Raw genomic sequence first — 12,723 nt, 5'->3', positions numbered from 1 at the left:
GGCTTTGTTTAATCAAGACATCACATACATAGTTAGCAAAAAGAGAAGCACCAACATCTGGGTTTTCTTCAAAGCCAAGGGCTCCAGCGGCTACCCAGAGTCTCCATATCAACACTCTTCTAGTGAGTGAGAAGCCCCAAACAAAATGCTAACCTCTTGAGTTTTATACCCTTTGTAGGGCCAGAAGGCTTCATACCTAATCAGCAAAAGGGTGTGGACCTGGGGCTTAGCACCTAGCAAGGCTTAATCAAAGGCACTTGATTACTTTAGCACACTAAAAGAGAAAACAGCAAAAAAGTCCCACCCTAATTGCAATAACAACATTTCAGTCACTTACACTGGAATCCACAGGATCAAAAAACAATCATAAATAGAGAGGGATAAAAGAAGATACATGAAGAAGAGTAAATAATGGGGGAAATCCAGAAGGGAAGAGCTGAACTTACTAATAACCATTAAGAGGTTAAAGATACTACCAATGGAGCATATTGAAAAAAATGCAGCATCAATTTTACATTTACATAATACCTTAAGGTTTAAAAAGTACTTCCCCCACAACTGCGAGGCACTGAGGGCCGGTACTGTTACCCCCATTTTAAGAAGTGGAAATTGCAGATCAGGCACGTTATGTGTTCTGCCTAAGGTAAAACAAAAAATGTGTCACAGCTAGGATTCAAATCCAGGTCTCTCTAAGTGTAGTCCTTTATTTTCATTTTGCCAGCCTGCCTTTCACAAAGGGAAGATATAAACATTTTCAAAACAAACTATCAATTATACAAGGAAAATTTGGCAGGAAAAAACTCAGAAGACAGAAGCTATTTACCATCCAAGGATCTTAACTACTTCCAATACCTAGAGGAATCTTTATTCTATTCAAAGACAGAGGAAGTCTTTCCTATACCTACCTAATAAGAGGCTAAGAAACACAATTATTACGGGCTACAGGGCCAATAGGCTGCGATGAAACCATGGACTGAGACTCACATCTGGGATCAAACCTCAGTTCTACCTCTAATTAGCTTCTCTGAATATTTATTATCTACAAAATAGGATTAACAATAAATACTTCGCTAACCACTCATGGGATTGTTTTAAGGATGCCTCTGTTTATCAAATGGTAAAAACTAACTAAATAAGAGCTATTATCATTGAGACAATCAACTACAGCTGTCAGTTACAACTGAAGCAACTACTCAACTACCATCACAAGCATGGAATGTGTTTATATCAGACTTTAAGGTTGGCAAAGTCCTTTACCTACATTATTTCATCTAATCCTCACAGAAGCCCTGAGAGTATTGTTCCCATTTTACAGATGAGAATGATGCTCACAAATATTAAGTGATGTGCCTATGGTCAAATAACTAGAGTCTCAGGCAATATGAAGTGAAGCAGTCTCTGTTTAGTCCAAGCCCAGTATTCATTCCACTGCCCAATGCGGCCACTGTGGGCAATGAATACTGCCAATCCTCACATGAAGAGCTTCATATAGAATGCAGGTCCTCATTTTTTACATATTTGGAAGAGAGACATTTTTTGTTGTTTCAGTGTATCAAATTTTTAAAATCTAAAGAAAAAAGATCAAATTTTTATCACTGAAGACTATTTTGGAATTATAAATTTTTCACCAAAATTTGACTCCAACAGCTCTGTAAGTAATTTGTGGTCTAAGGTTTCATATCGTGGTTTAAAACTGACCAGCTTAAAAGAAGACAGTCTAGAGCAAATGCAAGAGTTCTCATGGAATCAGCTCAACCTTGAACAAATATTTCAACAGCATGCTTAAGAATAAAACCATACCATTTAAATCTGCATTTTCAAATCTGACCCATACTATTTTCTCCTTTTCTTCTGTGAGAGGTGTACCACTGTAAGCCTAGATGAAAAATAAAAATATTTATATTAAAATCACATTCTACAACTTTTAATAACCAAAAATCCCAATAAGAAATTTTATAACTAATATTACATTCCTTGCAACAGTCCTCTTACATTCAAACTTTAGGGAGCTTACTGTACAGCAAGTACTAAAAAAAAACTAGCTGTTTCCCTCTCTAACTTCATCACCCCTAGATTTAGGTAACCAGCTCTATAAAAATAGCTGTTTGAAAAACAATACAGGAATTTGGAGCAGTTTTCTCTCTACAGAAAATTATCTTGAGGTCTGATCTAATTTTGGGTGGCCTTGATCAAGATACAAGTTATTGGACTGCATAAAAGAAATTTCCATTATCTAGGAACAACTCGGACAAAAATCACCACAGAAATTAAATATGCATATAATGTAATCTTTTTGAATTATTTAATTTTTTAACCATCAAAAATCCTTCTCACTCTCCCATTCCAACCATCCCCAACTGAGAACCAAAGAAAAACAAAATCTGTCATAAATACATACAGCAAGCAAAATAAATTTCCATATTGGTTGTGTAGGGGAAAAAATATGTCTCATTCTGCACACATGAGTCCTTCACCTCTCTATTAAAAGATGGTTAACATATTTTATCATTAGTCCTCTGGGATTGTGATTGGTTATTGCGCTGATGAGTTCCTAACTATTTCAAAGTTGTCTTTATCATATTTGTTGTTATTGCATAAATTGTCCTAGTTCTGTTTACTCTGCCTCAGTTCACAAAAGTCTTCTCAGGTTTCTCTGAAATTATCTCCATCATTTCTTATAACTACAATATTACTTTGGCCTTATATACCATAACTTCTTCAACCATTCCCCAATTTATGGGCAACTCTTTCAGATTCCCATTCTTTGTCACATTCAAAAGAATTATAAATATTTTTAGACATCCTTAGCTTGTTTTGCCTAGAATTAATCCCTCCCTTAATCTACCCTCTCTAAGTCCCCATCACCCTATTTTCCCCCTTCCCCTTCTATTTCTCTATTGAGTGAAATGTATTTCAGTACCCATCTCTGTGTGTATGTTTGTGTGCTCACATAGTTTTCCCTCCTTTGACCAATTCAGATAAGAGTGAGGTTGAAGTGTCAGCTGTTCTTTCCTACCTCTCCTCATTAGCATAGATGTCTACTTGCAAACTCTGATCATGTAAGATAATTCTCCCTTACTCTCCTTTCTCTTCTCCTTCTCCCTTTTCCCCATGTATCCCTCTCCTCTTGACATTCTTCTCTTAAGATTATGAAGATCTATGGCTCTTCTCAGCAATGCAAGGTTCTAAGACAACTCCAAAAGACTCATGATGGAAAATGCTATCCATATCCAGAGTATGGCGTCTGAATGCAGATTAAAGAAAACTATTTGCTCTCTCTTTTTTGTTTTGTTTCTTCTTTCTCGTGGTTCATTCCATTGGTTATAATTCTTCTTTGCAACATGACTAAAATGAAAATATGTTTAATGTGATTATGTATGTAGAGCCTATATCAGATTGCATGTTGTCTTAGGGAGAGGGGGAAGGAGAATGAGGAGGAGAAAATCTCAAACACAAAAGCTTCTGGAACTGAATGCTATAAACTAAAAATAAATAAATTTAAAATTTTAAAAAAGATTATCAAGATCTAACAGAACCAACCACTCTCAAGCCTTATTTCCTTGACTCCCTCTATGTATTCTGATGATGACAAGGTTCAAAGCGAACACATATATCATCTCCCTATATTTGAAAGCAAGTATTTTGTCCTTCAATCTTTTATTTGTTCTTTCTTTTTTACCTTTTTATGTCTCTCTTAATTCCTTTATTTGAACTTTCAAGTTTCTACACAGTTCTGGTCTTGTCATCAGAAATACTTCAAAGTCCTCTATTTCATTAATGATCTATATTTTTTCCCTGTAGCATTATACCCAGTTATGCTGGAGAAGTTGCTCTTGGTTATAAGCCAAGGATACCACATCGAAACTTTCTGTTTCTTGATAGTGGTGGCTGCTAAATCATGTGTGATCCTGACAGTGGGGTATGGGTACTTAAATTCTTTCTTCATGGTTACTTGCAGTTATCCTTTCATTTGGCCTGGAAACTCTGTTTTTTTGTTTTTTGTGGGTTTTTTTGGCTATGATGTCTGACTGTAAGTTTATTTTAGGGTTTCTTTCAAGAGAGGTGACCAATGAATTCTTTTTCTACTTTGCCTTAAGATTCTAAGAGATCTGGGGAGTGTTCTTTTAAAATTTCTTGAAATGTGATGTCAAGGCTTGGTTTTGGTCACCTGAAATCCTACCATCATGTCTTTAAGGTATTCCAAAGATTCTTAAAACTTTCTCTTTATTCTGTTTTCCACATTAATACGGTTTTTGTTTTTATTTTTTTCTAGGAGATAGCTTACTTTTTTTTCCTTAGAAATTTGACTTTGTTTTAATATTTCTTGTTGTCTAATTTGTTTCTCTTTGCTCTATTCTAATGTTCTGGGAGTTTGTTGCTTGAGTGAGGTTTTGTACCTCTGTTGTTAGAAAAAAGATATTAATTCCCTCTCTGATTCTTTCTTCCATAGCTCTCAATTCTTTTCCAATTTTTTACTAAAATGCCCTCATTTCGTTTATAACTTTTTGAAACTTTTTTTAGACTCATTTCATCTCTTCCAGAAATAGCTGAGTTTGTGCTCAAGCTCTGTTTGTCTTTGAGACTTCGTGGATATTTTGTAGTAATTTTCTTCTATATTTGTGTCTTGCACTTCTCTGACACCATAATAGTTCTTCATGTGACTAGAGATAGCTTTAATTTCTTCATCTGAAAACTGTTCATATCCTTTGACCATTTATCAATTGGAGAATGATTTGTATTCTTGTAAATTCAACTCAGTTCTCTATATATTTTAGAAATGAGGCCTTTATCAGAGACACTGGCTGTTAAAATTGTTTCCCAGGTTTCAGCTTCCCTTCTAATCTTGGCTGCATTGGCTTTATTTGTGCAAAAACTTTTCAATTTAATGTAATTGAAATCATCCATTTTGCATTTCATAATATTCTCTATCTCTTGTTTGGCCATAAATTCTTCCCCTCTCCATAGACCTGACAGGCAAACTATTCCTTGCTCTCCTAGTTGCTTATAGTATCAGCCTTTATATCTAAATCATGCACCCGTTTTGACTTTATTTTTGTATACAGTGTAAGATGTTGGTCTATGCCTAGTGTCTGCAATACTATTTTCTAATTTTCCATGAAATTTTTGTTAAATAGTGAGTTCTTACCCTAGAAGCTGGAGTCTTTGGATTTATCAAATAGTAGATTACTACAGTCAGTGACTACTGTGTCTTACATACCTAAGCTATTCCACTGATCCACCACTTTATCTCTTAGCCAGTACCAAGTAGTTTTGATGACTGTTGCTTTATAATACAATTTAAAGTCTAGTATAGCTAGCTTACCTTCCTTTGCATTTCTTTTCATTAATTCCCTTGATATTTTGGACCTTTTGTTCTTCCAAATGAATTGTTATTGTTTTTTCTAGCTCTATAAAAAAATCTTTTGATAGTTTGATTGGCATGGCACTGATTAAGTAATTTAATTTAGGCAGAATTGTCATTTTTATTGTATTAGCCTACCCATGAGCAATTAATATTTTTCCAATTATTTAGATATAACTGTGTGTGAAAAAATGTTTTGTAATTGGGTTCATATAGTTCCTAGGTTTGTCTTGGCAGGTAGACTGCCAAATATTTCATAATGTCTACAGTAACTTTAAATGCAATTTCTCTCTTGTTGTTAGGCTTTGTTAGTAATATATAGAAACGCCAATGAGTTATGTGGGTTTATTTTATATACTGCAACTTTGCTAAATCTGTTTATTATTTCAAGTTATTTTTTACTTGATTCTTTAGGATTCTCTAAGTAGACATCATATCATCTACAAAGAGTCATGGCTTTCTTTCTTCTTTGCCTCTTCTAATTCCTTTAATTTCTTTTTCTTCTTTTATTGCTAAAGCTAACATTTCTACTACAATATTGAATAACAGTGGTAATAATGGACATCTATGTGTGTATGTGTATGTGTGTGTATATATCACACACACACACACACACACATACACTTAATTGTAGCCTTCTTGGGGGCGGGGGGGGGGGGGCGGAAAGGGGAAAAAAAACAAAGTAAAAAGTCGACAGCAAAGAACAAAAGAAAACTCACAAGGAAGCAAAGAAAAGTGGAAAGTTCTGAATACAACGTGTAGTTATTACATAGGCTTTCTTGAAATGGAAATCTACTGCTATATATTTTGAATCCTCTTACATTCTGCTGTACACATGGCAATGCTTTTTTTTCTTTTATTTACTATTTAATTTTAATATTTAAGTTTAAAATAATGTTTTCTTAAAAACAGCTCTTCATGGTGGGAATTTTTTTTTTGCTAGCTCATTCTTTCAGCCTACTTTTTTACTTCAACCTTGATATTAGGGCTAGGCTTTGTTCTACTTCTGAAAGGAAGATCTGAACTAGTCTTGCTTTCTTGGAGAATTAAGTGTTGTGTTATTCCAGGATCTTGGGGACCTACAAACATTTAGTGCTCCTAAAGTGCCCTGATCCAAAGCAAAGTTAGATTGCTCCCCCACTGGTCTAAACCCTACAAGTTCCTGACCTAGGTTTAGGTCTGAACAACAAAAGAATGCTAATGGACACTGCTCCTATTAATCAGCTAGAAAGCTCTGTTTGTTCAGAGTCATAAAATTATAGGCTCCGCTTTAGACTAGGATTCCTACCCTGGTTAATCCTCTTCAGGCAGGGCTAAAAACTGGACCTGAGACTCTCCTCTTAGTGTATAAATGTTACCACTAATGCTTGCTTCTCAACTTCTTCTTTCCTTGGTACACCAGGTAGGGTCTTCCTACCCAAGAGTGCTGGTCCTCTTCCCAGGCTGTCTTGGAATTATGACTCAGAACTGGACAATGGGTACCAAAGCTTCCAACTAGCACCTTTGTATTACCTTGGTATGGGTCTAAAAGTGCCCCAATATGGTCTGAGACCTCTTTGTGCCCTACTTCACAGCCTCTCTATGGGCACTGAAGTGCTCCATGAGCACTGTGCTCCTGGCCTGACCCCCATCCCTAGTGACCTCTCCATCTGACCCCCATATGACAACCTGGTCCAGACAAATGACTATGACTTTTCTGGATTTCTCCATCAGAATTTGCTCTAGTACATTTAATATATCTCTTTGGAAATTTTTTTTTTGGGGGGGGGTGGAATAAAGCCTACCTATAGTGAATTGTGACAGGTCATGGAAGTGCATCTGTTCACACACCAAAACGTATCCCTTTATCCTTAGGGTTTACCAAAGTAACAACCTAGGAACTCAAGTTCTGGTAGGTCTGTAGGATCCACAAAACTAATAGTTCAAAGAGCACAAAAACTGAAACGTGAGGACTAAGCATTACCAAATGACTGACTGTACGGTACTGTTCAGGATTATGGATTAAATATTTTCTTTAAACTTCTAAAAATTATATGACAAATGTAAAAAACAATCATTCTCACTGTGGTTTTCCAAAGCATACCTCCACAACCTAAATCTTTATCTCCTGAACACAAGATACAAATCTAACAGTTTTTCTCACTTACTGGGTACTTTATGCTCTTTAACTATAGGTGTACTCCAAGGCAGAGCTTGTAACTCCCAAAATTATTCCCTCTGAAGCTCATTCACTTTCATGGTTTCAACTAGGGATTTTAGGGGTATCACTCCCAAATGTTCAATTCTAGGCTTGATCCCTTACCCTCCCTACAGGTGACAAGCTTTAATTGAAATATGCCACTAACACTGATGAGGAAGCTTGACAGAGAAGGGATGGGCTCAAGACTCAGAGTAAGATACATTTTCAGACATGGCTAATCTGGGAATCTGTTTTGCTTTACTACGCATATTTGTTACAATGACTTTGTTTTCCTTTATTTTTATTTCCAATGAGGAGGGAAGTAAGGGAATAGGAAAGGGAAAAACAAGAAAAGAAAGTCATTGAGGCACCTTGTTTTTAAGTGGAGAAAGAAAAAAACAGAGGGCCTAAAAGGACAGACAAGCAGGACAGCTTTGAAAGCTATAGGTGGGTCTTTTTATATATTCTTTAAAAGAAAAGCAAGTTATGCTTGAGAGAACTGAAGTTTCCTGTACAAACTCTTTTTGTGCTCTACTATGCATAAGCAAATACCCATTTTATTTGGTGATTATTAAGAATTTAAGATGCCAAAAGTGAATTCATCAGCTACTGTCAGATAAGACTCCTCTTCACCTCAGGGTCCTTAAATCACATGAACCAGTTGCTTGAATTTGCTAACTTGAAATCATTTCTCCCTACTGATTCTATATATACTGAATCTGTACTTTCATTTCTACCTCCATATCACCACCCCAATAGAATCCTAGCTTACCTCCACAGTCCTCCATCCCCATTCTAATGCATTTACATACAAAAGCTACAGTAATTTTCCTCATATTACTATTTTCAACAATGGCTCACTATAGCCTAGAATACTTTCAATGATCAATAATCTTTGTGGTATGCAACTCATCTGTATCTCCTTGTTCCCAGCAATTCTTTCTCTATGTCTGTCCATAAGTGTTCTTTACAATGTGCTCTGTGGCTTCCTCCAGTTCTTTCAGATTTTGTGATACCAGTGTAACATTCAGGCTATCCATATGTTTTCCCTCATTGTAACTATAGCTGGCTCCCCTCCTTTTCTGGTCAGACATGTCCTATCTGACTCACTCATTCTACATTCCAGACACACCGGCCTACTTGCTGTTTGATCCTCTTATATAACATTTCATCTCCTGCCTCTGTGCTTAAAATGAGATCCATAATGGTCAAAGGAAAGCAACAGGCAGTTTTCAGTAGAAAAAAAATCAAAGTCATCTATACTTATATTAAAAAATGCTCTAAAATAAATGCACTATTAATTAGAGAAATACAAGTTAAAACAACTCTGAGATATTATCTCACACCTGTCAGATTGGCTAACATGATGAAAAAGGAAAATGACAAATGCTGGAGACAAATGCGGAAAAACAGGATACTAATGCATTGTTGTTGGAGTTGAAAACTGATCCAACCATCCTGGATAATCTGGTACTTTGCCCAAAGGGATATAAAACTGTATATACCCTTTCACTCAGCAATACCACTACTTGGTCTGTATCCCAAAGAGATCAAAGGAAAAGGAAAAGGACATGTATGTATAGAAATATTTTTAACAGCTCTTTCTGTGGTGGTAAAGAACTGAAAACTCAGAGGATGCCCATCATTTGGAGAATGACTGAACAAGTTGTAGTATATGATTGTGATGGAATACCATTATGCTATAAGAAACGATGAGCAGGATGGTTCCAAAAAAAACTGAGAAGACTTATATGGACTGATGCAAAGTAAAGTGAGCAGAACCATCAGAACATTGTACACAGTCACAGCAATATTCTAAGGATGACCAACTGTGAAAGACTTAGCTACTCCAATCAAGACAATGACCCAAGACAATTGCAAAGGATCCATGATGAAAAATGCTATCCACCTCCAGAGAGAAAACTGATGAATTGAGTGTAAATGCAAGCATAATTTTTTCACTTTATTTTTCTTGACGTTTTTCTTTTTTTTGTAACATGGCTAATGTGGAAATATGTTTTACATGATTTCATATGTATAATATATGATATTACTTGCCTTCTCAATGAGCAGGGGAAGAAGGGAGGGAGAGAATTTAGAAATCAAATTTTTTTAAAAAAGAATGTGAAAAACAATTTTTGAAAATGCTTTTAAAAAGTAATAAAATGCTATAAGACAATATTTGCTTTCTTTTGCTTCTAGGAATAGTTACCTTAAAAGCTCAGCTCATCAGTTCAAATGCTACCTCCTGAGACTTTTTTTTTTCTTTTAAATTTATTTATTTAATATATTTAGTTTTCAGCATTGATTTTCACAAGAGTTTGAATTACAAATTTGCTCCCCATTTCTACCCTCTCCCCTACTCCAAGATGGCATATATTCTGGTTGCCCTTTTCCCCAGTCAGCCCTCCCTTCTGTCACCCCACTCCTCTCCCATCCCCCTTTCCCTTCCTTTCTTGTAGGGCTTATCTGAGACATTTTTCAACATCCCCAGTTGTTAGTGTTCTGCCCCTGAAACTCCAAGAAATTATTTTGCCTTCACTCTGTATAAATTGTGTCTATTTATCTGTGTCCTTGTGGTTTTCTCCCAATAGAACATAGGCTCTTTGAGGGCAGAAACTGTTCCTTTTTTTTCACTTTGTAGCTACAGCCTATAACACAGTAACTAGCACATAGTAGGAACTTAATGTTTATTGACCTGAAAAGAATTTAGTCTCTTTTACCTTTATATTTCCAACTAAGGTAACAGTATATCGTATGTTACAACCTAATTACACCCACCAAAAATTGCTCCACTGCCATTTGGATTACCTCAAATTCTGAGTTTCTCAGATCATGATAGTTCATGATTTGTAGCCACATTTACATGACCTTGAGAAGATTTGTATTTAAAAGGTAGGTTTTCTTTGTGGAAAAAGACAAATAGGAATAACAAAAGCACTGCACAATTTCCCAAATTTCCCAAAAATACAATCCAGTGCCCTCTCATTTTACATACACCTCCAGGGCCTACCCAAGATATATGAATTGATAGCATAACATTTAATGAGTTGGTCATCAAACTACATACCAAAATCTAGATAATATATATATATTTTTCATCCACTTCTTTTCTGGACATATTGCAAAGCCTATCACTTCTTACTGGTCAAGATTCTTACTGAGGACACCTAGCACATCAACTCTAAACTCTACTTGATTCAAGTTTCTCTAGAAATTGTTTGTCCTCTTCTCCACCTCCCTTATTAGTTAAGATTACCCACATAATTCCTCTGCTCTAACCAAATGAATCTCCTTGTTATCCCAAATATACAATTTGGTAATTTCTGCTTCTAATGTCAAACTAATTTTCCTTTGTTATATACCTTTGTCCCAATTTGTGTCTCATTTCTCCTTCAAAAAAAATTTATCTTTCCACCAGAATCTACCTCTCCTCTCTCAGCATCCCCTTTTCTGTTATTATCACCATCACTCAGGACCAAAACCTTGTATTCAACTTTATCTCTTCTGTCTGCCTCACCTCACACTATGGACAATAAATTCCCACTGATTCTACCTCTACAATCTCTCTCCTATGGTATGACTCCCACTTTCCATTCCTACTACAAACATCATAGTTCAAGCCCATATCACATCATGCCTAGACTATTTTTATAACCTCCTAATACTTCTTCCTATCTCCAGTCTCTTTCAGTTCCTGCCCTCAACTTACACAGAGTCTAATAAGGGAGAAGAGGAAGACAATAAGATAAAGTAAAGAGTAATTTTTATTCTCCTTGTCATTTCATCAGGGTAGAGAAATTTCCCTGATACCGTTTTAGCAATCTATAATTATATGGCACTTATTGGAGCTTGATTAAGGCATTATGTAATTATATGCTTGTTTTTTGTCCAAACCATGAATTCATCAGTGTGGGGCCCTCTCATTTCAGAAAATCCCTCTTCTAATTCAAATCAACAATTCATATATAACTTGTCGTGGAGGGAGGTTAAGTGACTTACCCTTACTCACACAGCCAGTATGCAGTTTATTCTATGATATTTTGCAAGTATTCACTTACAGCTTGCTAATATTCTCCAGTTATTTTACTAGACTGTTAGCTTTTTATATTCTAACATAGAACTACTTTTCACATAGTGTCTGTTACCTACAAATACTTAAGGTTACTGACAATGAAAAAGGAATGAGATACATTTCCTGATACATAAGTTCTTTTTTCACTTTTTACTCTTCTTGTTATCATCCACTGGTACTTTCCCTTGTATGATGACTGTGGTTTATTTAAAGCAATCATAAACCATGTTTTAAGACTATTTAAAAGTCCCTCAAAGTTGGTGTGGCACCAAAGGTCTTTTTCAACAAGGTTCATGATAGCATGAGCAGAGGGGGGAAAAGGCACTCTCATGAAGCCTCCTCCCTAAATTCAGTAGTTCCACTACACAGATAATTCTAGTATATAGTCTAGATTATTCTAGGATCAAATTGCACAGTGGATAGAGAGTCAGGCCTGGAGTTTAAATCTGTTCTCAGACGCTTACTAGCTATGTGACCCTGGGCAAGTCACTTAACCAGTGTTTGCCTCATTTTCCCATCTGTAAAATTGGGGTTAATAATAACACCTACCTCTCAGGGTTATGATGAGGCTCAAATAAGATAACAATTATAAAGTGTTCAGCATAGTGCCTGGTACACAGTAAAAACCATATAAATGTTAGCTAGCATTAGTGATTTGATTGCTTTTATTCTCTTTCTTTTTTAGTACTAGCTCTCCAAGGGACTGTCAGGTAGAACAGATTACAGGAAGTGTAAAAACAAAGTGGAAACAGACCTCATGTATCCAGGAAATCCTAACCATTTTACTACTGATGAGGACTCATATTTTGCAAAGAATACTCAAAAGCATTCCAACCTCCATTACTTCTACTGGGAAAGAACAAGTGTATAAAGAAACCTACCTAATTAGAAGAAAAAAAAACAGTTGAGGTAATTAGGCTTTTGCATGTATAGCTTTAAAACACTATTCAACAAGAAAATAGATGCAGCTTTGTATTTAAGTCTGATTTCCAGTTCACCAAATTATCAACAAGCTACCCATCACATTCTACAAACACAGAACATAGAGGAAGGGAAGGAAAAAACTATGGGAGTGGAAATGGGAAAAAAGATCCAATGCCAGGGACT

The 12,723-nt window shown here is 35.8% G+C and overlaps 1 protein-coding gene across 9 annotated transcripts in view; it reads right to left on the bottom strand.

Annotated features, from left to right (window-relative positions):
- The window catches only part of BCAS3 (BCAS3 microtubule associated cell migration factor), a 772,682-nt gene that overhangs the window by 750,920 nt on the left and 9,039 nt on the right, over positions 1–12,723 (bottom strand). For all 9 annotated transcript variants that reach the window (XM_036754180.1, XM_036754172.1, XM_036754177.1 and 6 more), the window contains exon 4: positions 1,801–1,876. In XM_036754180.1, the coding sequence (XP_036610075.1) occupies positions 1,801–1,876 (76 nt within the window). The remainder of the gene's footprint in view (positions 1–1,800; positions 1,877–12,723) is intronic.

Source organism: Trichosurus vulpecula, chromosome 4 (assembly GCF_011100635.1).
Source record: "Trichosurus vulpecula isolate mTriVul1 chromosome 4, mTriVul1.pri, whole genome shotgun sequence".
NCBI classification, from domain to species: Eukaryota; Metazoa; Chordata; class Mammalia; order Diprotodontia; family Phalangeridae; genus Trichosurus; species Trichosurus vulpecula.
Note: the sequence above shows the minus strand (reverse complement) of the source record. Positions and strands in the feature narration are given on the sequence as shown.